Below are 26,234 nucleotides of genomic sequence, written 5' to 3' on the forward strand. Positions count from 1 at the left end.
ACAGTGTGTCACAGTGTCCTACAGTGTGGTACAGTGTGTTACAGTGTGTCACAGTGTGTCACAGTGTCCTACAGTGTGGTACAGTGTGCTACAATGAGTTACAGTGCAGGGCTGTTTGAAGTTTAACAGTAGAGAGTGAGCGCGTGCGCGTGCCTCCCTCTCCCCCTCCGTTGGGTTGGGCTGTGGTCTTGATGTGCTGTTCTTCAGTCTTGAAATATAAGTTGCAGGGAGGATGAGGAGGAGGAGGGTGCAGGTGGGAGGATAGTGATGTGGTCTGTGCTGCTATAAGGTCTTTTGTTCCAAATTTGGTGCAGTGCATCAAAATGTCTTCGCCACCTTGTGGGGCAGCAAACACAGGAGTCACTTCCTCGCTTTCAACATTCTTGACATGGCCTACATATCTCTCTTGCTTTCCTTTTCCCCGTTCCATTTCAACCTTCCTCCAGACTGTGATAATAATATCTAACATCACAACAGAACGCCAGCTCAGATAGTGGAAACAAACACAAACAAAAAGGGCTGTTTTTTTTTCCAGGTTACACCAAGGAAACAGACCTAAGTGCACCTGCCCATGATAACCTGATTTTCTTTTCTTTTTTTTTTTTTCTTGTGGCAGGGTTTCCATGGTAACAGAGCAATAGGCTTGACAGGCTATGAAGAAGATTGTACAAGTATGACACCACACGCACACTCAGGCACACACGCACACTCACCCCGAGCTGGTGGTGTGAGACTTCACATGTGAACGTGGAGTTGTGCCGTGACAATAAAAGAAAAAAAAGGGGGGATGATGGGTAATCTGGGAGCGCTGACTGAAAACTTCCCCCAGCTAAGACGCACAGTCAACAACCCCGACGAGCCCCTATGCAATAATAAAATATTTAAGACTCGGCTGCACACCGGTTGCAAGCTTTAAGGCCATTTCAGTCCATAACAGTACACTCCTCCAACGCCTAATACAAAAGGGAAACTGAAATATATTCAAATATTTCATTTTATTTAATGTACTGAAGGAAGTCAACATTTCTCTGTTTTTCTCAAGATTTGGAAAAATGAAAGACTCACATCCAGCTGCTTACTTGACGACACTTTAGAGTTTCTTCACCCATAAAAACATTTACGGCCTGTGTACAGACGGGGAGCAGGAAATGACGCTTCTGTCAGAAATAGAAGCTCGCAGAGTTTATGGGTCATAAATAAGCTCTTCAACATGAGGTCGAGTTTGTGAAACTGTGCTCCGATTCAGAGAATTAAACCCAAAAAGCAGCACAGGCTTTAGGGTTAGGGTAACTCACAGCTTACCAGTCGCAACGTGTTCATAAGGTACCTAACAATGCAAAAATATATATATATATGACAGCGCAAAGTTATCCCTCGTTTCTTTATACACTAAACAAAACTATAAACGCGACACTTTTGTTTTGCCTCCAGTTCTTCATGAGCTGAACTCAAAGGTCTAAGACTTTTCCCTCTTAAATATTGTTCACAAATTTGCGTAGATCCAATCGTGAGCACTTCTCCTTTCACCGAGATAATCCATCCACCTCACAGGTGACGAATACATAGGCCAGTTTCTCTGCATTATATTTGAGACAGGATGCTCCTAATTTTAGTGATATGAAGCAGGTGGAACAAAGCGGTTCTGGTAGTTCTTTTAATGTGGGGGGATTAAAAGACAAATCCTGATCCAATATAACGATAAAGTTCCCCGAGTCAGTGCTGAAGGCCAAGCTGATGCCATCCAGTGTAAGCGTCTTTATTGAAATAAAATATATCAGCTAAAATGGGTTTGTTTTTAACGTGCACAGTGTAAAATATTGTCCACAACAAATTCTGTGAAGTTATTTGTGGTAAGGTTATGTAGCTTCAGTGTACATTTATATGGGTATAAATGTGAAAATATAGAAAATACTAAGATATATATATATATATATATATATATCTATCAAGAGTTGATGTTAGTTATCAGAAACAAAAGCAGGGATATAAAATCAATGTTTCATGACAACAATAGTCAGCTCTTATTACAGATCAATGATAAATGGCAGAAGTAGTCACTAAAAATATAAATATCACACATATTATTTAATTTCCCTATGGGATTAATAAAGCATTTTTTAATTGAATTGAATAAGCATTTGGATATCACTGTTCTTTTAATAAAGCAATGTTGAAGGTACAGTTTTGTTTAATTTTTACAAATGCAAAAACAAAAGAACGAGTAAAGGCAGGACACTTAGAAATCCTACGGCTCGGTCAGCCCTTCTCCGCCGAAGACTCAGAAAAACATGTTGTTCCTCGGTCGAGTCACTTGAAGCTCCTCCTCGTACATCCTCACGTACGACCTGATGAGGTCCTCCATGGCATAAGCCTGCAACGGAGCAAAATGGTCAACAGGATTCACCTGCAAATCAATTCTCTCAGATGGGTCAAGGGAGATGAACAGAGCGATGGGAAGTGGATTTTATGCGAAGAGCAGCTGTTCACCTTTGGGCTTTCACAGACGAAGCTGATGCCCCCCACCAGGGTTCGGATGGTCATCTGGAAAATGTTGCCCTTACTGCTGTACTCCAGCAGGTCGCTGAATTGCCGCATCACCAGCAGCCCCTAAACAGTTTGCAGCACAAGCGTAATATAACAAAAGGTGATAAAGGCTGCCACTAACAACAAACCCGATTAAATTCCATTGAGAGTTCAGGGTATTTATTGATTACCTTTGTTTTGGGGTGTATGTAGCTCACGCCTTTTTTGTTGATGACGATCCAAAGGGGGTTCGGGTAGTCGGGTTCGCACGTTTGCTGCAAATTTAAAACGACAAGGATTAATACGTTCGTCTGTGCAGCCCGCCCGCTGCACCTCGGCCACTTACTTTAACTTCGAAGAAAGCGGAGCCGAAGGTGGGCCAGCTGGAAATGGTTCTCAGGAAGGCGACTTTGGCCTCGTCCACCGTGATGCCGCTCTGCCTGTTGTACGACGAGATGATGTTCTGCAGGCAGACAGGAGGCTCAATGAATGCTCACGCTTTTCTACAATTCCTGCTCTTTTTTTTTTTTTAAATAAATGAATCACACTTTTGCTCTTCTTTTTTTTTTCTTCTAAATGTCACCTTCTTCCACTCCTCAGGAGACACGAGCGTAATCTGGTCTGCGGGGATGAGCGCGTTCAGCATTCTGGGGATCATGACAAACTGCGACCTGTCCGAGTCCACAGCCACTCGGAACAGCAGGCCGCCCAGGTTGATCATGTCCTCCCTGCTGCAGCTGTGGTACCCGGCCAGGTACCTGCGCATCTCCTGCGTGGAAGCAAACCAGCCGCGTCACCATCGTTCAGCGAGAGTGAAAGCCTGGCACAGTAAAGGCCGTGTTCCTGGCTTACCTGTGGGAAGTGGAAGGTGAGATCTGCGACCTTGTCTTTGCCGGGGATCACGTTGAACCACAGCTTCCTCTTGAAGAACACCAGACACGGCACGTTGGTCAGAACGGCTGAGAAACACAGGTTTAAATTAAAGGCCTAGCACCGCTTGAAGGATTGCATATCACCCGCTGTCTTTCATCAGTTTTCCTTGAAAATAATGTTGTGCACGATCTTATGCCACATCACAATAAGCATTGCTTAGAATGCATGTTGGTGGATGACTCTCAGCTACTTCGACACCAAATTTTAGCTCAATATCTGTAAACCTGACCGAGTTACGGCCAACTTTGGGTTGACTAATGTTAATTAGCTGTGGCGGCCATCTTGAATCGAGTTGACTCCAAAAGTTTATCAGTTGTAGACGTATGTCCATTCCTCACTTTCTGCAAGTTTCATTAAAATCCGTGCAGTGGTTCATGAGATATTTGCCAACAGACAGAAATGGCTAAATGCAAATAGTTAAACTTTTTGCCCTAATCAGAGACCTTGTGCAATCTGTCAGTGCTTAAAATATGTGTTGAGGATAAGTCTCAGCTACGACCACACCAAATTTTAGCTCAATATTTGTAAAGTTGACTAAGTTACAGCCATTTTTGTGTTTTTTAAGGTGAGTTGTCTGTGGTGGCCATCTTGAATTGAGTTGACATCAAAAGTTAACCAGTTGGTGATGTACGACCAATGATTACTTTCTGAACATTTCATTAAAATTTGTCCAGTGGTTCGTGAGATATTTTGCTAACAGACACGTATGGGCAAAAACATTATCCTTTGTATTAGCCTTTGATATTTAGGTGATAATTATAGTGGCGTAGAGCACTGATGTGTAAAAGTTAAGACTGTCAGCACAATATATTACCTTCTTTCCCTTTTTTAACTTTTTTAGGAAGCTCTGCCGGCTGCTGTAGATTGTCAAAGAAATATTTGTCCTCGTCGAGGCTGGTCATCTAGAACGCAAAAGAGGACAGAAGCAAAAGTTGCATTTTTATGTCCATGAGCATCCCAGAGGAATACTTTTTCCCTGAACAATTGAGCAGCTGGTGGAAGGACTGGATAAAGACAGGACAAAGTGGGGAGAAGTCACCTTTTGGGACCTTTTCATGAACAGGCCGTATCCGTTGGCTGAGGCCAGCTTGAGGTGGGAGGCGATGTTGAAGCGCAGCTCTCTGATCGTGATTGTTGAGGACACCTGTATGAGCTGCGAAAACACACTGCTTCATAAAACTTCAGTCGCGCTTTGGGAGGGACTTACTCCTCTGCTTTTAGGAAAGGCATTCCTGAGTTTGTAAACACTTTGTAAAGAAATAAGAAGCGGTTATAAAACAGGTTCGCTATCAGGCAAGATACAAGTCAGCACTGGTGTTTTATTTAATGCACTGTAAACTGCTTATTGGTGGCTTATTAGGCCATCACAGCCTAATAATAACTGCATTATTAACTATTAGTATTTGATAAAAGTACTCTTACTCTTAAATTTAATGTAAGAAAAGAAAACAAACTCGTGATTTTTTGTGCAAACTATGTTAACGACATTGTTTCAGGGCGACAGTGGCTCAGGAGGTAGAGGTTGGTCCGGTAACCGAAGGGTTGCCGGTTCGAACCCCAACGCCGACCGTCTCCGCTGTTGTGTCCTTGGGCAAGACACTTCACCTGCCTTGCCTACTGGTGGTGGTCAGAGGGCTCAGTGGCAGCCTCACTTCTGTCAGCCTGCCCCAGGGCAGCTGTGGCTACAATGTAGCTCACTGCCATCAGTGGGTGAATGAACGGGCGAATCCATTTTTTTTTTTCGCCCTTTAATTGGACCTAAAGACCTGTAGGCTAAATTTTGTTTCCATGTGTTTCAAGATGATATCAAGAACAACAGAGTGCATAAAAAATACAAGCTCGAATGTCAAAAACAGACACGCAGAGAGGAGAGAAACAAGGATAGGTTTGAGCTATCCGGCTAACAGCTTGTTGGGTTTTCTTCAGGATGTGTCTTACAGTGTTTGTGTCATTAGGGAAGTGGATTTTGTAGAAGATCTCGGTGCTGTCCTGCTGGATGGCCTCCACTTCCGCCGGATGGGGGGGCAGCTTCCTGGGCTCCTTGCTGCAGGGCCAATACACTCACATTAAATCCATGGTTAAAAAAAAAAAATTACATTTTGAGGTAAAAACCGCACATGTATCAGAAAATAACATTTAAGATATCAGGGAGGTGTTTCAACCATTTTATCCACCAATGTGTTGTGCATTAGGAAGCACACGATCAGCCGTGACCTCATGACCTCCAGAAAGACTGAGGAGGACCTCTGAGGGAGTCCTGTGGCGTCTGACCCCAGAGAGTTACGCCAGGATTCCACCGGGCCGCAGCTGCTGGAGACGAACTGCGGACCACAGAGGGAGGGAGCTCCCAAAACGTCTCAAAATGTTTGCGGGGATTCTTAATTTCGTACTCGCTCTTGTGCCGATTGGATTCTGAACACGTTTAAAGAAACAGTCGCAGAGTCTTCGCCGGTCCCGTGTCAGATCCGGCTCCGTTTAGTTTCTGTAATACTAGAGCGACAGAGCTGTGTCGTCCGGTGAAAACCGGGCGCATTTTTCTTGCAGATTTTGTGTCTCTAGCTACTCTTTAACAGTTGCAGCCCAGTGAGATAGCACAGAAACCACCAGACTGGTAGGGTGGGGAACACCTTAGACTTTTTATTTAGTTTTATGCATTATTACATGTATCCATCTAGCATGTACGTACAAAGAACTAAAGCCAAACTATTAGTCTTGACCACTCTTTCAGTCTTTGTGCGAGTCTGCTGACAGCTGGGAAAACTGAATAAAAGTGACTTTTTATTATTTGATCTTACCTGAGGATCGTCTGCAGCCTCTGTAGGCAGATGGCAGCCAGCTGGTCTCTGGGCCGCGACTCCAGGAAGTTTTGCAGGTGCATTTTCAGATTCAGGCTGGGTGGGAACAGGCCCGTACACAGCCACATCAGCTGCCATCCCCGCTCTATGCTCATCCTGAGGGGTCCGAAAGAGAGGGGGTTGTTAAATGCGTCCGCCACTGGCTCAGAGCTCTTGTTTCATTCAGCGCTGTGCCACAAAAAGCTGAGGAGCACCTGTTGCCGTTACTGGTCATCTGTCTCATGATCTGGCAGTAGATTTCATCCTGCAGCATCTCGTGCCGCATGGCCGGGCCAAAGATCTGGTCCGTCAGCTCGAGCGGACTGCGAGCCTGTTTGATGGGGTAGTCGCCCATGTACTTCAGCATAGGTGGAAATCACTGTCAAGGACTCACACCAAACATATCGAAATTCAGATCAAGTTGTAATATTCTCCAAAGTGCGTCTCACTTTGAAGCAACGTACGAAACCGTGGTTTCATTCTGTAAGTAAAACAAGTATTTCTGAAAGAAACACTAAAATTACACTCGTGTGCAAAAAGGCAGTATGTATTTCTTTTTGTTTTTTCTCTCCAAAGGATATCAATGAAGGCACTGCAGGCTAGGCTGCTGAGTTCAGAGTTGCGAACCAAAGTTTTCAAGAGCGGCTGTTTGAGAGGCTCTTTGGAAAAAGCCCACAGCTTCTCTCTGTTGACTCTCTTGGATTGGCGACCGTCTTTCGTGCCCTGCCTACGAGACACGAAGCCAAGCGCAGTTTAAAACCCTTAAAACAACCGATTGTTTGGTTCTTTGCTTTGTCAAAGGATTCGAAAGCAGCTTCGTCACCTGAAATTCTCGAGCGCGAACTCTTTCAAAGAAATGGGAGCCACCGTTTCCCCTGCCTGAGGGATGATCGGGGCGACTGAGGCTTTCCTCTGCTTCGGATATATCAGTTGCTGCGGGTGAGAGGAGCAACTCTGTTAAACACGCAGGCAGCACGTAGGGCTGAAGGCTCACGCTGCAGCGGCTTCACGTTCGCTCATATTTGCAGCCTTCAGTGAGCTGCACACGGTTAAGAGTTGTGGGACAAAGAGCAGTAAGTGGGTCCAGCCTTTTCAGTCCTGGGGTTTTTTCTGCATCAGGACATAAAACCATCTGGTCTTTGCCGGGTTCAACAGATTCCACCATGTCATAATTTATTAAAAACAAAAACATCCCATGATTCAGTATCTTCTAGAACCACCTTCAGTCTCTCCTATGGCTGTGGAGTAGTCTTGGCCCACTCCATTTTACAGCTTTTTGCTTCAGCTCACTGAGGTTTGCAGACATTTGTTTCTGCTCAGCTCTCTTGAGGTCCCGTCACAGCATTTCAATCAAGTTGAGGTTCTGGACTTTAACTGGACCATTACAACTCCTTGATTCTTTTCTTTCTGAGCCATTCTGTTGTAGATCAGCTGCTGTGTTTGGGATCATTGTTCTGTTGAATCATGACCCATTTTGATCCAAGCTTCAGCTGTCAGACAGATGGTCTCACATTTGACTCCAGAGTCCTTTGGTCCACAGAGGAGTTCAGGGTCGACTCAACGACTGCAAGGAGCCCAAACCATCAGCCCTCCACCACCGTGCTGACAGCTGGTAGGAGGTGTTTGTGCTGATAAGCTGTGTTTGGTGTTTGAAGAATTTGAGAATCCGGTACAAACCACATTTTTTTAAATGATGTCCTGACACGAAAAAAAGGTGGGTTTTCTTTTACTCAATACTGTAAATGGGAGATCATTATAAAAAAGGGTTTTGCTCATTTCCTCAAAAAAAAAAAAAGAAGTGTTACATGCAGAATTGTTTCAAAAACACACGAACACACCGCTGTCAGGAACAAGGCAGATCATGTGACATGATGGTGGAGCGCATCTGCTGCTACTACAACACATAACTCTCAAAGTTTAGGAGAAAATCTTCACTCTGGCTGAGGTTTTTTAAAAACACTTACATTCAAGGGCCAGGAACAGCATTGCACAGGAATGACATCACACTGAAAAAGTTTGTTACAGCACCCATTTTCTGTTTGAAAGGCTTCATTCTCATTAAATGTTAACATCTATCCTGTTTCAGACAGACTTTATGGTGTAGGTTAATAAACAATAATTTTGCATGAAATATAAATCAAACTCTACCATCATGTCGTCAGAGGGCTTGGTAAGAGTTGGTAGAAACTGCACATTAGCCTTATAGACTGCACCGCTGCTGTTGGTACGCTGGTTGGTTGCTCTGATCCATTTCTCATCGGGTGACTCCTGTTTGTCTTTGTCCACCGTCAGCAGGTCGCCCCGTTTACAAATCAGGAACATGGGGTCGTCTGTCGGAGCAGACGGAGGCGGACGGTTAAACGTGTGTAAAGGCGTTCACCTGCGGCTGCCTGTCCACACTGCAGACGTTTACCTTGTTTGCTGACGTCCTGCTGAACCACGGCGTACTCCGAGCGCTGTCGGAGCCCCTCCACGTTGTACTCCATCTTCTCGGTCATGTCGTCAGCCTCCACACACTTCAGCACGTAGTCTCCCCTGATTGTGGCCAAACTCATGGACTGGTGGCTGTCACTGAACCAGACAGCCGAGGTTTACGTCTTTTTACGAGCGCAGTTGAAATGCTTTAGAAGGGTGCAGATGAGAAACGAAGCGCCCGTACCTCATCTTGTTGACTTTCTTCACCTCGACGTAAGGAATGTCAAGGAGTTTCTTCTCTCTTCTCTCCATGAAGACGATGCCGGTGCCGTTTACAGCCACAACAAACCTGCTTTTCGGCAAGGGAGGTCCTGTAGACAAACAAAAAAACATTAAAAGTACTTTTTTAAGCAGTTCTAAGTGGATTGAAAAGCTCTGGATGAATGAACGTCACAATTCTTTTGTGATGAGAAAAACTAAACACCAAACGTGAAAACAGCCACATGCCGACTGACCTGACATCATTGTAACTTCATAAAACTTTGAAAAGTCCAGGGCCCATTTCTGCCGAGCGAAGTCCACCAGCTCTCCTTTAACCTGCTCTGCTTTTGGTTTCCCGTTGATGTACAACTTCTGCAAGAACAAGTCCTTCAGCTTGAATTGTTACATAAAAAAATATAAAAACTAGATCTGTAGATTCGATTAAACATGCTCACTGCAGGGCATTCTTTAAAGTACAACATAACGTTTATGGCCCTACCTGGGACAGAGCTGAGGTGGTGAGTTGCATCCATTTGGTCAAGGATATGTTCTCGATGCGTGTGGTGGTGATGCAATCCTGAACCGCCTGCTGCACGTCGCTGTCGCGGATCTCCGAGCCAAACTGGACGTAATAATGCATCGCAGCGATCTGGACGTATTCATCCTCCTGACAGACGCAGATCGGTGTTATTAGTAAATGGTTTTATTGGATTTTGATTTCTTTGTCTAAACTTCTGTAAGTCACGAAAAAGAAATGTTACACGTTAAAAGAACGCAACCTTCGCTTTGCACGTCTTCGGTTTTGGAAACGATATTTTCAGAGCTTGTTTGTTCGAAGACATCACAGGTCATAAAGCAGATTGAGCAGCTCGGCGCCAAACAGTTACACAACGGGTGTGACAGAATCACAACATGCAAACACAACTGGACACACTTCACTTGTCTTATAAGACAAAAAATAAATAAACTTGTTTTGATGTTTTTAATCACTTTCCTAATATGAGCCTAAACTAAGATCCAAATTAGACAAAAAAAACTTAAACTAATAACATCATCTGCATACGTTTGAGCATCTTGACAACTTGTGAATCATTAATATATCAACAAAAAAGAAATGGTGCTAAAGCAGAACCTTGTGGAACGCCCACAAGTTAAATTTTGAATATTTTTTTTCTTTGCTTGGTTTAGACTGGATGCTTTTATATTACTGAACAGGCTGTGTAAGAAAGTGAACAATGGAAAATACACAAACACAGCAGGGCCAGCTTTGAAGCAGAACCTGCATCATAAAGAAACTCTAAAAACTAGAACCAATAGAGACACTGTTTACAAAGTTAGACAAGTGTAAAACAACTGCAGCAAGAAATCCTCCACTAAAGTCTGTTTTCTGTAACATTTGATTTTAGGAACAATGTGAAAGTGAAGAATGGAACAGCGGCGTGTTTCTCCGGAGCCTCACCTTCTCACTGGTGTACTCTCCATTCTTGATTCCCTTGATGAGCTGCCTGTAGATGAGGTCTGTGCTGACGGGGTCCAGCGAGCAGTCGTGCCACGGCTTGAACACTTCCTTGCGGAGGGAGAGGCTCCAGAGGGCGTCCTTCTCCTCTATGTCCTGCCTCCTGGACTCCTGCTCGCACTGAGACACTGCGTCTAGCACGTGCTTCCCACAGCTGCTCAGGGACCACAGCTGGAAACAGAGCGACCGGCGGAGTTTCGGTAAGCAATAACGCCAGCGAAGGCAGCGCGGCCTGATCCGTCCCGAGAGATCCGTCCCCTCACCTTCTCGAAGAATCTGATGTACAGGGAGAACCCGTAGGTGTCTTTCAGTCGGATCTTGTCCGCCACAGCCTGGCAGATCTCAGCGGAGGTGGAGGCTGAATCTAAGTGAACTCTGACAGACTCGTTGTTCATTAGCTCCACAGACACTTCGATGGGCTTCTTTGTGCTGGCGGCCTGTAAGGGTCAGCGAGGGTCAAAGGTTTTCATCAAGAGCAGAAAACAGATGTTTGTTTTTTTTAACCAGTATCTTAAAAAAGTAAAGTTGCTGCGGAGCAGATCCGTTGCAGACGGAGATAAACATCATGTCGGTGAGTGTTTTTTTTTTTACCTGCAGCTCGATCCAACAGGGCAGCTCTTTTCTCTCTCCGTTAGCGATTATGCGACGCAGGCGCTTAATGCAATATTCATTGTAACCTCGAGGGCCTCGTTGAAGAAAATTCTCCAAATACTGAAGAGAGAGGAAAAGAAAACGAGATGATATCAAATTTCCTTTAGCAGAGTGAACACCAACTACTGGTGCGGCTCTGGCTTGCTGAAAATGTTAAAACATCGGTTTTGATGAGATGAAGAATGGATAAATATTCCTGAAACTGTAATAACACGATCCTTTAAAACAAAGCATTGTGGTTAAAATCTGTTATTTGATTTTACTAAATCATACTGACTGAAGACTGATTATCTTTACGTGTTTGACTGTGTTACTGCCAACAATAGCTGATTTAAAAGCGTCACAAAACAGTCTTTTTTAAAGAAAAAGTAATATTTTAGGGTTTTAGGATTTTTAAAACAACAAGATGTTTTTTCAAACAGCAACTACACAATTGCATGTGGTTTAAATAAAAGAATATACGACTGACGCACAGAATATAAACAATATAAACATTATAAAGTCTATTTTTAGCCTTACTTTACAAGAGGTCAGAGCGGACAGAAGTTTCAGTCTGTAAAAACTATATTTACCCCAGACAATAAAATGCTAATCTGAACTTTAATTTTCTGCACAGACGTCATTTTAGAAGGCAGACAGTTCCTGCTAAGATAAGAGAAACTGACCAATCAGAGCAACCGAGGAATTTCAACTATTCAACTATTATTTGATTAATGCATAAAAGACTGGACTTACCCATTCTGCAGTTTGTTGTATACTGGGTTCAGTGCTCTCAGTTTATTTCTATTATTAAATATAACAGAAAGCACTTTGCTGTATGAAAAGAGCTTTGGAAAATAAAGTTTAACTGATTGACTGACATCGTCATCATCACGTACTTTCCTTTTCTTGCACCTGAACTTTGCCCCTGAGGATAAACTGCATAAACTAGTTTATGCCCATTCTCTTCCACGGCCTTTCACAGCACTCATCTCATGATGTCATCCTAATTTTATTTTGGCCATATTGTCAGATCAGGCGAGTAGCCGTGCATGATAAAAGCAGGTAGGTTAAATCAGTGGTGCCCAGCCCTGGTCCTGGAGGAACACTGTCCTGCATGTTTTCATTGTTTCCCTGCTCTTCAGCAGGTCTTCAAGTTCTGCGGAAGCCTTTTGATCACTCAGTCATTCAAACTAGGTGTGTCAAAGCAGGGAAACAACTCAAGCGTGCAGGATGGTGTTCCTCGAGGACCAGGGTTTGGGAACCACTGGTGTTGGTGAAAGACGTAAAACTAAAACGGACCTCCTTGAAGAGGTCTGTCGGAGGGAAGATCCCGAGACAGATGGAGAGGAGAGTCCAGCCTTGCATGGAGCTCCTCTTGTTCCTGTTGTTCACCAGCTGCTTACAGATCTGACAGTAGATCTCATCCCTGCACATCCGGAATCGAAAAGTGGAATAAAACAAGCGTTACCTCCTCGTTTGCAAATCAATCGTGACTATTGCCAAACTAAAGCCTCTTCGGCAAATTTTTACCGTATGCCTTGTCTCGACAAAGCATGTCCAACAATAACGTGCAATTTTTCCAGGGGTGTAAGCGGTCGATGCAGCGTCGGCCCCTCTCCAATCAGAAGGTCCTCGCTGTCTGTGAAGTTCTCTGGCTGTTTAGGACGACGACAATAAAAACAATCATCACCCTTCACATAATATGAGTCAAAGCAGAGTTATTAGGCTGAATGTTAAATATTGTAACCACCTCTTCGGCAATAGCTGAAGCTTTTCTGTTTGCGCCACTGTGCTTTTTCTTCCTCCGCAGTATTTTCTGTAAACACAAATACGTGGTAGTTAGATGTCAGGCAGTGACTGCTACTGCAACACACTTGTTTCTGGAACCTCGAACCGAGCATACCTGGTCCAGTCCCACCAGGTTGCTCAGCTTCCGGCCCTGCTTGTGAGGCAGGAATTTGGAGACGGTGCCCTGGGAAATGGTGCTCGAGACCTGGGATATAGAGTCAGCCGATTTCGGTTCCGGCAGGTCCCCCATGAAACGCAAAATAATCCACGACACCGTCAGGCTTGCCTGGAAAAGGGAAAGCGGACGCTGACTGTGAGGCTGTAGAAGGCTGAATAATTACAAACAAGTTACTGCCAGTTTCCTTGAAGGAAGCGCACACTACAGCAACTACAGTGTGTGTGTGTGTGTGTGTGTGTGTAATGTGTTTCTACTCTCAAAGGAGGAGATTTCTATTGTCTCCGTCTCCTCTCACCAGTGCGTCCCCTTCGTCCTCGTGGTGCAGGAGGGGCTCCTTCAGCCTCTGCGAGGTGTGCTTGTGGCTAGTGTTGTTCTGGAAGTGCTGCCTGCTGAAGTTATAGAAGGAGAACAAGTCACTCTCGTCGTCAAACCCGTCGTAGACTTCCTCCTCATCCTCCTCCTCCAGTGAAGGCGTCGGGGTGGTTGTTGGAGAAGCGGGAGTAATGATGATTGCCATGTCGTTCGCGGAGTTCTTCGGGGCTTGCTCCTCTGGCTCTTCAATGACCTATGAAGGGGGAAACAGAAGTAATACGAGACACTGTTGGCAGTTTGAACGCTGTCGAAAAAAAAAAAAAATCATCACCTAACCTGGAACTTTGATGGCTTCTCTTCTGGTTTTTCTTCCTCCCTGGCCTCAGGGAAAATCAGCTCTTCATACATGCTTTGAACAGAGTCCAGTTCATTTTTTAGCTCTAAATCAAGTTCATCGCTCGACTCGGGTTCTTCGTCCGCGACTTTATCGGCAATAACTTGCTGCAGCCGCTGCTGAAGTTCTGCAGCCATCTGCTCTGCAGCCATCTGTTCTTCGAGACGTTTCTGCTCTGCAATTTGTCGTCTCTTTTGCTTGTAGTCTGTCCTTACCAAATAGCCCCGAACCTACATCCAGTTCGTCAGAAAAATTGAAAACAAACGACAAAAAAAAAAGTAAAAATATGAACAAATGTAAAATATTTCTGAAAATCTATTAAATCTGATAACTAATGATAACCCATCAGACCATTTGTTTGCTGTAGTTGTTTAAGTAGTTGCGTTCAGTATTTGGGACTTGCCTGTTTCTGCATGGTGATCGCTGCTTGTCGCTGTCTCTGGTACTGAAACCGAAGCCTCCGACTTCGGATTTTCGCCACCAGCCGTGCAAAGTTTCGCTGAAGCTAGTGGAAGCAGAGAAAAGCGCCTGAAATTAGCTTCCCAAAACCGTCAAAGGTGCGATCATTTTGTCAGCCGCAAGCTCTGGATCCTACAGGAAGTCAGAAAGCGTCGCACCTTTCTCAGATTTTCCCTCGCTTTGTAGGCCCTCCAGTTTTTCTGCAACACCACGGCTGCACTTCGCTTCCTCAGGAAAGACCTCCTGAAAAACAATTCAGTTCAACTAATAAGCAATAGCCCCAATCTTTATCTTTTTGTGTCTTCTTGCGCAACGCCGCACTCCCTGGAGATGCAAGTTGTCACAATAAAAGCACTATCTGTAGATGTGGTGCAGTGATTTGGATATCTGTTATTGCAGGAAAAGATAAAGCTGAGGGACATTAGGAGGCGCCTGTTCAAATCTCAGTTAGAGATCTCTTATTTCCAAGTTACGTTTCGGACCGCAGGAACCGCACCTGTCTTTCAGGCCCAGCATGACCCTCTGGATCACCACGGCAACCCTGCTCAGCTCCTCTTCCCTCAGCCGCTCCAGTGCCGCATCATGGACATCCTGGTTAAAAATGGCAAAAACGCTCATTTTATTTGACATTTTTAATAAACTACAATAAAATAAAAATAAAAATGATGCCCAATTCCCTAAAATGAGTCAGGTTGCTCGTTCTGGTCGATGATGTTTGTTGTTAAAAATCTGTGACTGTATCTTTGAATGTCATGGGTTTTGTTTGTTTTTTTCATACCTTGAGAAAAATTTGGGACCTGCCTATTTTCCACTGGTCTCGTCCTTTAATCACAGCCTTGCAGATGGCCTCACAACAGGCTCCAGCTTCACTCTGTGGGGACCGTAAAGCATTCACATGTTCAGTTCAAGCTCAGACCTTTGGAAGTGGGCTTCTCTGGAAAGGTTTGGAACAATTTATATCCTACTAGTTGCAGATAAAACCCAATGGTTTGCATTACACAGTTATTCCAGCAGATAAATGAAGATATTCCTACAGGAAGTGCTACAGATAGCTGCATTTACAGAGGTTGTAAAGATTTATAAAATCGCGTGAATCATTCTGAAACTTTTGAGACTGGAGACATCAATCCAGTCACAATAAACTATTTCTTCAAACTGTTGTCAATCAAAGAGCTATCTGTAACAGGTAAGATATTAAATGTTAATAAATTTGACAAGGAATTGCACTTCAAAATATGTGTACTACCACTTTAAGAGAGATCCAAAATATCCCCATTTCCCATGTTTCACAAGCATAAACCAAAAGAAACAAACAACGACAAAGAAATCATGACTTAACGGTTCTGGGGTCACAGATGTTCGTCTTCAGGAACACTCTGTAACGTGTCAGGAAGTCCTCGAAGGTGTGTCGCACAGGATATCCCAGCTTCCTGATACGGATGGTGTCCATCATCCCGGAGTATCTCAGCTGCCGCATGCACAGCTCTCTGTCAAACGCCTACAGGAGACCAAATTATAGTGGCTTAGGTTATTTTTAAAGGCAGGGAGAATCGCTCACGGCGCCCAGTAAGGTCAGAATGACATACTTGTACACAATACTCACAGCAGCAATACTTGCTGGTAGAAATTAGGCAGTTTGAGACACAAAAAGCAGATACGGCTGATGGACATTTCAATATTTCTTTCTTTTCTTTGTTAAGCTTTTTGTTAAATTTAAGATGAATCTGAGTAATTTTTCACTACAATTAACGAGGGGCACCATCAGGATGTAGTCAAAGAGGTCGGGAATGTTTAAATAAAAATCTTTGTGAATCCCACTTGGATATTTCAAAGGCTAAGTGAAAACTGTGAGCCCCTTGTGGTGCTTCAGTCGAAGGCTATTTCACAAGGAGATTAAGGGTTTTGTTCTAAACGTTTGCTTCATCATGGTATCATTAAGGTGTTTATAGATATATGGAGGAAGGTGGATGAGTCACTACCTCTCCTATAGTGTGTGTGCTGCTGTGGATATTAAAAGAGAACGGTTTTACTGTACTGTGTCAGTTTTCCAGGTTACTCGTCCCTTTGTTCATAGGAGGAAGAGGTCATTATTTATCTATTGTGAAAAGTGATGCTGAAGTGAGGGAAAAGAAATTCCCCTCGTCCTCCACAGGAGGAAGCAGCAAATGCAGAGCGGGGAGGTAGTCTCCCAGCCACATCCTGATTATTTTGTTCTTCACAGCGGGGCTTAAAGGAAGCGTCTACGCCTGCGGGCCGTCTCGCTCACCTCGGACTGCTTTTCGTTGTTGGGTTTGAAGCAGCGGATGAAGAAAGGCTGGCAGGCGGAGAGAGCCTTCATGAGGGAATCCAGAGACAGACGGAACTGAGCGGTCAGCGTCGGCACTTGTTTACGGTTGTCAGCCTGAGCCTGCAGAGGTGACACAGAGAAGAGACGACTCATCATAAATCGTCCACGAGAGGTGTGGGACAGAACTGCAGTACAGGGTGCAAACATGAAGCTGTTACTGGAGCAGTTCAAATTTATTTATCAAGACAGGTAAATGGTCTGTACTTATATAGCACCTTTCTAGCCAACTAGACCACTCAAAGTGCTTTACAACACAATCTGTGCCATCATTTACCCATCCACACACATTCATACAGCACTGAATCTCTACAGAGCTAACCTGAATAAATCATCCTATAGTCTAATCCAGGGGTCTCCAACCCTGGTCCTGGAGGGTCACTATTCTGCATGTTTTACTTGTTTCTCTGCTCCAACACACCTGATTTGAATCAATGGGTGATTAACAGGCTTCTGCAGAACATGAATTGGTCATTTAACCACTGAATCAGGTGTGATAAAAACAGATAGTTTGCAGAAATTATCAAACTTTTTACAGTTTCCTGAGTGGAAAGAGAGGACTGAAACCTGCCTGATGATAGTACATCATTAGTGGTAACTTTGTGTTTCTGTTTTACTCACATAAAACACACTAATCTGATTCGACTCTTCGCCTGTCGCCGTGAAGGCTGGTGATCATGTAGCTTTTCTGTGAGTTTGTTTGTTCATCTGATAGCAAAATATCCCATGAACCAATGGACAAATATTAGGAAAGCTCTTAAAACATAAACATTCAATCTAAATCTGCAACCGATTAACTTTAGGAGCCAAAATGGCAGCAGCGGCTAACTGACCTTAGCAAACAAACGAATGGCTATAACTCAGTAGATTTTACAAATATTGAGCTTAAATTTGGTGTGGTAGTAGCTGAAAGTCATCCCCAACACATAATTTGAGGGCTAACAGATAATGCAAGATCTTTGTTGAAAACGATGGCACGTAAGTTGATGGGCGATATGCATTCCTTCAAGGAATGCTGCTTTCATTAGTATATTTTGACAACCTCTGCTGTGTGACAGCTGATTAAAATTAACTGTTTTTACAACAGAAAAATGACTGAGCTAAACTAAACTACCTACTTATCAGTTAGCGATGGTGGCCAATTCTGACCTGGATTGATTCTGAAAGTGAACTAGTTGTGGACGTACATCTACTGATTACTTTCTGAGCGTTTCATTAAAATCCGCCTTGTGATTCGGGAGATGTTTCGTTAAAACGGAAGACAAATGCACGCAAGCACGGGCCAAATCATTATCGCCCGCCTTTCACCTTTTGGCAGTGGGAAATAAAAATGCTTCAGTTTCACAAATGTCCAAAAAAAAAAGAAAAAACCTAATCAATTCATTTGTTTTATCTCAAAGCTGAATCTTTGCTCCACATTGCTTCCTAACAGCAGCGATTATACAAACACATGGAGCTGTTTTAAAGGAACTGACTGATCTGTTCATTTTTACTTATAAAACAAAAAGAAGTGTTTTACAAAGTCCATTTTACAGACCAGGTGCTGCATGAGGAAATGAAAGGAGTGCGATGTTTCTCATTTTGACCGGGATAAAAACAAAATAATGATTTTTCAGAAGACCAAAACCTCCCCTCGGCTGATTTGGAGAGGAAGAGTAGCTATCATACCCGCAGAGTGCTTATGGGCGTCATGATGATCCGGATGTTTTTGTTCTTCACCCCGTTGGTGGAAAGCTCGTTCTCAAAAATCTGACGCAGGAGCTTGTTGGTGGACAGATCGATCATCCTGATGATGTCCGAGCTGACGGCATCTCTGTTCTTTTCCAGGAAGCCTTCGTAAAGAAACGGGAAACTTGATTTCTCTCCTGAACAGCTTGCATCAGATAAGGTTTTTAACCGACACGTTTGGCTTACGCACCGTTGGTGTCGTAGTAAACCACGCCTGCAAAGTGCCGAATTCCAAAATATGTCTCGTGTTCGCTTTTAGAGTTGATGTAGATCTCGTTTCCTTTGTGTTCTTGGTTCATTTTGCTCAGCAGAGTGACGTCTGAACCCTTGGACACAACAAAACATGAAAATCGGATCAGAAGCAGAACACGAGGAGCGGAAGCCAGAGGCCCAGGAAGTTCCAACAGGAGCGTGAGGAGCTACGAAGCCCCCTCGCAGTCGAGCCTTACCTTTGGAAACTGGGTCTCTTCATTGATCAGAGCCAGCAGGTTGCAGGTTGTCCCAGCCAGCAGGTCGAGGATGTTCTGATTGTCGCTGAATTTGATGTTGTCCCACACCACGCCCTCTTTCCGGTACTCTTCCTGCTCCAGCTTGAAGATGTGGGCCACGAAGAACTGCTGCAGCTTCTCGTTCGCAAAATTAATGCAAAGCTGCTCAAAGCTGTAAAAAACACAATATCGTTAAGATCATATCTTCTGTGTTCGAAGTCCCGTAGCTACTTGGCTGCGACGCAGACAGGCTACATGACCCCCCCTCCCTCCCCCCGCTGACCTGTTTGTTTGGAAGTTCTCAAAGCCGAATATATCCAGCAGGCCGATGGACAGGAAGGAGGATCTGGGCTTGCTGCTCAGCTTCTTGTAGATGACGCTGTTGATTTTCCCAACGATCCATATGAACAGCTTGTTGTAGATCGCCTGCTCACAGACGGATGCAGTTTTACAAGCACATCAACCGCTCGAACAACGGAGCGGGACATAAAAACAGAATCGGCTGAGTAAATTATAAACACTGCCGGCTCGGTCCAGGAAATTATCTTCCTAGAACAAAAGCAAACAAACAATCTGATCCTTGGATTAAATGGGGCACTTCCTTGTAAGATACAACATGCGACATTCCCTCCGTTTGGATCCGTTACCCAGGTTAGGGTCCAATAAGGAAGCACGCGATTTACAGCCAGTGGCTCGGCCGTGTTACCTTAACGACGGCGTCTCTGCAGTCGGTCGCCTGGTCCGAGCTCAGGGGTTTGGTCACCCTCTCTCTGTTGGTCATGAAGGAGCGATGGGTCAAGCTTGTCGCCATGGAGGTTTTCTGGACCTGCACAGCAAACACACATTTTTTTATTTTTTTAAAAAGAAACTATTTCAAATCGAAATACACATGGTGTGGGAATGTTCTTAAACGCAGACCTCCAACAGCGACGATGCGATGTTGAAGTGCTCCGATTTGGCCACGTCGCTGGTTTCCAGGTTGTGTTTAGTGGAGGCTGGTTTGGTCACACGGGACATTTGAACGAACAAAAAACAAACAGACACGACTTCTTTCAGTGAGGAAAAATTGAACAGAAATCAAAATTCTGAGCATTTTATGTCCATAATCATTCTGTTTATCACCTGCCACCAAATGGAGGAGGAGGACAGTGATGTGTTGCACATATCTGTGTGTTTGTGTCGACATCTACAATTGAATTTCTACCTCAATGTTATTTTCAAAGTGTGACCAACAGGCTACAGGTCTAAAACGCCGGTATTGGAAGACAGTGGGCGATATGCATTCCTTCAAAGAATACCAGGCTGTAATTAATCCTTATTTTGACTCGTGTGATGGTGGTTTGCCATCTGTCTTTACCGGACCAACAAAAATGAGCCAACATGACTAAGATCAAGCGTAGTTTCCATTTTCAGAGCTCTCCAGCGATGCCTTTCCTGGCTTCAGGGCTCCGTGAAAACGAAGCCTTTGGTGCAAACTGTAGAGAGGCATGCCAAAACTATCTGCAGACGTCCTTTTAAGCCCTTTCCAAAAAAGACAGAAAGCACCACACGGCGCAGAGCAGCCAACTGCTCAAATTTCTGCTTTTGTAAAAAAAAAAAAAAAAAAAAAAAGCTGCTATTTAGCCTTTTTCAGTGAAAGCAGTTTGATTTTTCTTCTTTTTTCCACTCATTTCTTTTGATTTTTGCCTTGACTTTTGTTAAATAAATAAAGATTTATTATTCTTTCAAAAGACTGATAATGTTTTTTGCACGTGTCAGTGGATGTCCATTTGTCTGTCGTGTTAGCAAAGTATCCCATGAACCACTGGAGAGATTTTCAGAAAGTAATCGTTGGCTGTAATTGGCTCCAAGTCAAGATGACTGCCATAGCTGAGCACAGAAACTCAGTCATTTAACACATACTGAGCTAAAAAGCCAGTATGGTAGTATCTGAGAGTTGTCCTCTAACACATACTCCAGGTGCTAGCAGCCCTCACAGGTTCTCATAATGCCCCATGAGAGCTCAACAAAACATACGAGGTTCGACCAAATCGGCGGGCGACGTGCATTCTGACATCCAATTAACCTTTGTGTTGCGTATCTCCTGTTGTGTTGGAAACAGCGTCACAGAAAGAGACTGTTGAGCGGTTGTTAAATCAACACTTGTGTTGTTGAGATGTCCGATTTAATGATTTAATGCTTAACTAAATTACACCCTGATTCTAATCTAAACACGCTCACCTTCAAAGCGGATGTTTCCCAGGTGTAATATAGCTGCCAGCAGCCTGAGGATTTCCTGGAACTGGCTTTCAGAGAACGTCAGCGTTTTTATGGCCGAACGTATACAGGCGAAGTCCTTCGCGTCGTTTCGGCCCTCACACACGATGCAGCCCCCCTTTTCGGGACGACAACAGAGGAAATTTGGGTCATTTGCAGCTAAACCAATACGTCAGAATAACTTGTACTTGTTTGTCGGTAAAACCTTTGTAAGGAAGTTGTATTCCTTGGCATAACCAAGGCCCAAAGTTTTCCTCTCCTGTGGTGTGATTCCTGCCAACATGCAGTAAAATATGTGGTAGTTTCGCTCCTCTAGAGACTGGCGACGAAGGAAAAAAAACAGAACAAGGATGTATGAAACTTTCACACTGCTTCTGTGTTTTCATTGTCCCAAGTTCTAAGACTAACAATACACTCAATTAAGCAACCCTGCAGCAGATATGATTCCGGGATTTTATTGGTTTACGGTGCAGAGATAAAGAGCAGGCATTGTTTGGATAGAGCTGCCTCACCTGATGGCACACGCGGGACTTCTCCAGCAGGTACTGCTCCACGCGAGCGCCTTCGATCACCCCGTCTCTGTTGAAGAAAATCTCCAGGTACTTCCCGAAGCGGCTGGAGTTGTCGTTGCGGATTGTTTTTGCGTTACCGAACGCTGCAAAAGACACCGAAATGAGCTGTTTTCGTTAGAAATACTCAATCTTGATCCCTTAGGACGCAATGAAGCCCATGGGTTCTGCAGTTCCCGAGGCGGGGGAGTTCGGTACCTTCCAGGACGGGGTTGGACTCCAGGATCTGCTTTTCAATCTGCTGCTGGGAGAGCTCTCCGCTGACGGCTGCCAAGTACTGAAGGATGAGTTTGGTGCTCTCCGTCTTCCCCGCTCCAGACTCCCCACTGAGACGAAGATGGGCAACAGGTTACCAAAACACGAACCAAAAGCAAAAAGCGCAATTCAAGGCGAGCCCGTTTTAGACTCTCACCTGATGATGCAGCACTGGTTTCTGAGGTGGCGCGTCATGTTGAAGTAGCAGCTCTCAGCGATGGCGTAGATGTGCGGGGGCAGCTCTCCGAGCTTTCGGCCGCGATACAACCACACCTGAAGGACAAACGCCGTGCGTGCGTGACTCACATCGCTGGTTCATCGAGGGATAGGGATCCAAAGCTACAGTAGTTTATGACTGATGCAGATCCGAGCCCAAAACCTCCACAGAGACTTACCTGACTCTCTGAATATATTGGAAATTCCTTGTATGGATTCACTGCAACCAGCACAGAGCCGATGTAGGTCTGCAGAATAAAAAAAAATGCATCAGGGGAATCCTAGCACAATAACGAAGTAAACAAAGTTCAAATCATGTTTTTTTTTTTTACACTTATTCACATTGCACATGCTTCTTTTAGGTCATATCTTCTGTAAGAAGGTTGCAGTTCATTGTTATGCAGACGGTACCCTTTAAGCCCTGAGGACTGTTTGATCCATTTAATTGTATAAAAGAGGTGAAACGTTGGATCGCTTCTGACGGTCTTCAATTAAATGTTATTTAGTCTGAGATGTTTTTTTCTTCCGTTCACTCAATCCATCTCCTTTAATACCAAGAAGACAGTTGCCACAGTATTTAACACCTAAAGGTTAGTAACGCTCTTCATTCTGAGCCCAAGGCCACGGGAAGCAGGGGTGCAGACGATGCTGCACGCCTTGATGGATGCCACAAGAAAAAAAAAAGAAGGGGGGGAGGGGTTGTTAAATTCTTTAAAAATGAGTGCAAGTTTTTATGTTTTATTTTTCAATTAAAAAAACAAAACAAAGCAGACTTTGTTAGCGCTGCATGTGTTTTAATTCCAACCATTGGTTTTTGAGTTTTGTAATTCGGGTGTGTTATTGTGTATCTGTGTGCAAAATTGTACAACTGCTTAAAACCCACAAAAAAGTGAAGGGATTAGAATCAGGTCATGATTGTATTTTTATAAATGGTGTCTTTAATGTCCACATTCAGATAAGACAACATGCACTGGCAGTGTGCATCTAACTGCACATGTTTGGTATTATGATTTTCTTCTTAGGGGTGTTTAGGGTTGAGCTCACAGCACCCCCAAATGAAGCAACAGGCAGTCTCTGTTGTCCCGTCTGCTGCTGGTTCTGATTTCTGCAGCCAGACTTCTAACTGGTACCAGTTAGGAGAGAAACCAACATTACACAGAGGAGGAGGTCTCAGATTTCAGCTTTCAAAAGCCTATAAGGGAGCATTAGGCCTGATACCCGGTCAGTTTCACTCCAATCAGGACCTGTATTCATGTGAGCAGAGTGGCCCATCAGTGAGTCAGGCTAACAAGGACCCTAATGAGCCTCCATTGTGAGGAGAGGGAGTTAATCTGCAGGTGAATCCAGCTTACAGAACATCTCAGCTTTCAAAGCTTAAACTCCACATTCTCTGCTTTTTGAATTGAGAAAGCTCCTCGGATGAGAAGCCAAACATCTTCAGCTACAGAATAGAAGTCCAGTTGTTTTTGTTTTTAACCTTTTTTTGGATTTAACTGGTACCAGGTAAAGTGACAGCATCCCTCCTGTGTTAGGGTGTCTCTACTGGCTTCTTTATTAAATATAAAACTCAGCTCGTCTCTAAAGCGATGTGTGGTTTAACCCATGAACATATAAATCCAGCCTTTCCCTGATCTACTTTATTTTTAGATCAGTGGCTTCCAAGCTCAAGTGGAGGAGTTTAAGTATCTCAGGGTCTTGTTCACGTTTGAGGGAAGAATGGTGCGTGAGATCGACAGGGGGATCGGTATGACCTCCGCAGTACTGTGTACTCTGTACCGGTCTGTTGTGGTAAAGAGGGAGCTGAGCTGCAAGTCGAATCTCTCTGTTGATCAGTCGGTCTACGTTCCTACCCTGGGTAGTGGCTAAAAGGAGGACATTGCGGATCCAGGCGGTCGAAATGAGTTTTCTCCACAGGGTAGCTGGGCTCTCCCTTAGAGACAAGGTGAGAAGTTTAGTTATCCGGGAGGGACTCAGAGTAGAGCCATTGCTCCTGCACATCGAGAGGAGCCAGCTGAGGTGGTTCAGACATCTGGTAAGGATTCCTCCTTGAACGCCTCCCTTGGGGACGTGTTCCAGTAGAAGATCCCGGGGAAGACCCAGGACACACCGCAGAGACTATGTCTCTCAGCTGGCCTGGGAACGCCTTTGAATCCTTCCAGAAGAGCTGGAAGAGGTGTCTGTGGAGAGAGACGTCTGGGCTTCCCTGTTCAAGCTGCTGCCTCCATGACCCAACTCAAGAACAAGCGCCAAATAATGGATGGATGGTTTCCAAACTTTTCAGCTCACACAAAATAAAAGCAGTGGAGACTTGTGACTCCTGGTTACGTACACAAACAAATAATAAGCCAATTACTGCCAACTATTTGCAACAGTTAAGGCTAAATGTGTCTACGACAGTCAGTGTAAAGTAAATAAAATTCATCAAATTCTTCTCCACACTTGGTGCTTCTTGACCCACAGTGATGGTTCCCAAAGCCGGAGCTCTGGGAAGCATTTCCTTAGATTATCTGGACTAATCCTTTTGGATGTTCAGTGTTTTTAAAATGATTTTTACGGCTTTGTGGCTGTTATTTAGGGCTTCGTGGTACAGCACTTTGATTATTTTAAACGTGCTTTGTAAATAAAGCTGATTTGATTTGATCCCTGAACTTAGGCCCGAAGGGAAAAAAAATCCCCCTGGAGACAAAAAGTTATTTGAAGCTAAAGCACAAATTTCAGAGTCACCGACATTAGTTTGTAATTACGGTAGCAAATGTAAAACAAAGTTTGTCTTAATTTTCAAATGAGAGATGCAATAGGAGAAGCACTTTGTTGCTGAAAAGTGCTCTATAAATAAATCTGACTTGACTCGAGAAGGATGTGAAAAGATCCTTTGACTGTTTTCTCAATAAAAGCTAAGTGTGCAGAGTGTTTTCCTCAGAGATGGAGGCTTACATAGATGAGGCCTTGTTTGTGTCTGAGCATCAGGTTCCTCAGGAGGCCAGCCTCCGTCATGTCCCCGAGCTTGATCATGTCATCCACCCCCTCCACAGATGTCGGGTGCATGATCCTGAGAGAGGCCTCCTGCTCCTCCTCCATGGAGCGCTCCTGGGAAAAGGAAAAAAAAAAATCCACTCAACTGCTTGACACGACTGACACATATTTCCATTGTTTGCGGTAACCAGCAGAGAGTGTTTACATTCCCCTCATCGTCCACCAGGAACTTCTGACCCGTCGGCGTTTCTCTGACCCTGGCTCCGATGGGCACCCCGATGTCCGATTCCACCCAAACCCACTCCCCCTAAGGACGGGGAATCCAGAAACAAAGAGCTTATCAAAACTGTGAGAGCAGCTTTCACTCAACAGCACCAGCTTCAATAAACGAGGCACCGAGCAGGAACCGTGACGAGCAGTTTTCTTATCAACAAATCCACAGAACTCCCTGTTTCAGCTTTAAGACTCTCTGCTGTCTTACCTTTCTCAGCATCACAAAACAGTCTATTTCTCTGCTGCTCCCTGAAAAAAAAAGAAAGAAATCCAGATGAGTTTTAATTAAAAAAAAAATAAAAAATGAATGAATGATTTGAAGTTTCACTTTTAGTGGAGTCAGTTTTATCAAAGTCTAATAATGTGTTCTGGGTGAAATGAGTAGAACAATCATTTAATATGCTAAAAACTAAAGAATAAAGAAGATTACCCAACAAGCCTTCAGTTAGCGATCCTAATGAAACCTCCTGACCCGATCCGGCTTAGAATCCAACTCAGTATGAGGAAGAAGGAAACACTGTTCTTCTATGACTGATGGAGATTTTTATGATGCTTTGACTTTGGACCGACTGTGACGAAAAAGAAGTGAGACGTACAGAGGTGAACAGCTGGCTTTGCCTTCACCGAGCCGCCCTTGTGCCCACGCTCATCCCACCGCCCCTTTTCGGTTGTCCCCAACTTGATTCGAAACACCCCCATTTGTCTGACCCCCATGCCCCCCCACCCCGTAACACGCATGGGGAAACGAGCACCACGAGCCTCGGGGACAAACCTGGTTTCAAATGAACTCCCAAATCTGTTTAAACGTGTGCGTTATTCAAGAGTTTACATAAAGAGCGTGGATTTTCCAGGGTTCACTGGGTGTTGGAATGAATTTATGTGCGGC

The 26,234-nt window shown here is 44.2% G+C and overlaps 1 protein-coding gene across 2 annotated transcripts; it reads right to left on the minus strand.

The window, feature by feature from the left end:
• Positions 1 to 1,742: 1,742 nt before the first annotated feature.
• Positions 1,743 to 26,046, minus strand: LOC108238332 (unconventional myosin-VIIa). Of its 2 annotated transcripts, XM_017420337.3 has the most exons (49): positions 25,779 to 26,044; positions 25,557 to 25,597; positions 25,281 to 25,382; positions 25,037 to 25,189; positions 22,282 to 22,350; positions 22,044 to 22,159; positions 21,830 to 21,957; positions 21,575 to 21,717; positions 21,268 to 21,381; positions 21,027 to 21,180; positions 19,725 to 19,801; positions 19,513 to 19,632; positions 19,090 to 19,232; positions 18,768 to 18,978; positions 18,509 to 18,644; positions 18,259 to 18,422; positions 16,513 to 16,653; positions 15,586 to 15,744; positions 15,025 to 15,117; positions 14,743 to 14,837; positions 14,405 to 14,489; positions 14,191 to 14,292; positions 13,730 to 14,017; positions 13,377 to 13,646; positions 13,019 to 13,189; positions 12,866 to 12,931; positions 12,646 to 12,770; positions 12,415 to 12,541; positions 11,074 to 11,193; positions 10,746 to 10,919; positions 10,426 to 10,653; positions 9,466 to 9,633; positions 9,221 to 9,338; positions 8,950 to 9,076; positions 8,704 to 8,861; positions 8,439 to 8,620; positions 7,114 to 7,223; positions 6,872 to 7,017; positions 6,506 to 6,659; positions 6,252 to 6,407; positions 5,395 to 5,500; positions 4,496 to 4,609; positions 4,271 to 4,358; positions 3,376 to 3,482; positions 3,107 to 3,292; positions 2,870 to 2,986; positions 2,715 to 2,798; positions 2,488 to 2,607; positions 1,743 to 2,371 (listed from the first exon to the last, which is right to left on the minus strand). In XM_017420337.3, exons 2-49 carry the CDS (start codon positions 25,566 to 25,568, stop codon positions 2,279 to 2,281), a joined length of 6,420 nt encoding a protein of 2,139 aa, XP_017275826.1. In that variant the 5' UTR covers positions 25,569 to 25,597; positions 25,779 to 26,044; the 3' UTR covers positions 1,743 to 2,278. The 2 variants fall into 2 exon arrangements, 1 of the variants encoding a protein (XP_017275826.1); XR_005232566.1 differs by lacking the exons at positions 1,743 to 2,371; positions 2,488 to 2,607; positions 2,715 to 2,798; ... (1 more) ...; positions 3,107 to 3,292; positions 5,395 to 5,500 and having other exon boundaries at positions 3,438 to 3,482; positions 25,779 to 26,046.
• Positions 26,047 to 26,234: the final 188 nt, after the last annotated feature.

The sequence above is a fragment of the Kryptolebias marmoratus genome, linkage group LG20, assembly GCF_001649575.2.
Source record: "Kryptolebias marmoratus isolate JLee-2015 linkage group LG20, ASM164957v2, whole genome shotgun sequence".
NCBI classification, from domain to species: Eukaryota; Metazoa; Chordata; class Actinopteri; order Cyprinodontiformes; family Rivulidae; genus Kryptolebias; species Kryptolebias marmoratus.

Bases quoted from the DNA above. Each gene is read 5' to 3' on its own strand.
- LOC108238332 (XM_017420337.3), bottom strand. The intron at 8,862-8,949 runs GTACGGGCGCTT...TGTCTGGTTCAG, and splicing joins AAGAAAGTCAACAAGATGAG to TGACAGCCACCAGTCCATGA. The intron at 4,359-4,495 runs GTGACTTCTCCC...TTTGCGTTCTAG, and splicing joins TCATGAAAAGGTCCCAAAAG to ATGACCAGCCTCGACGAGGA.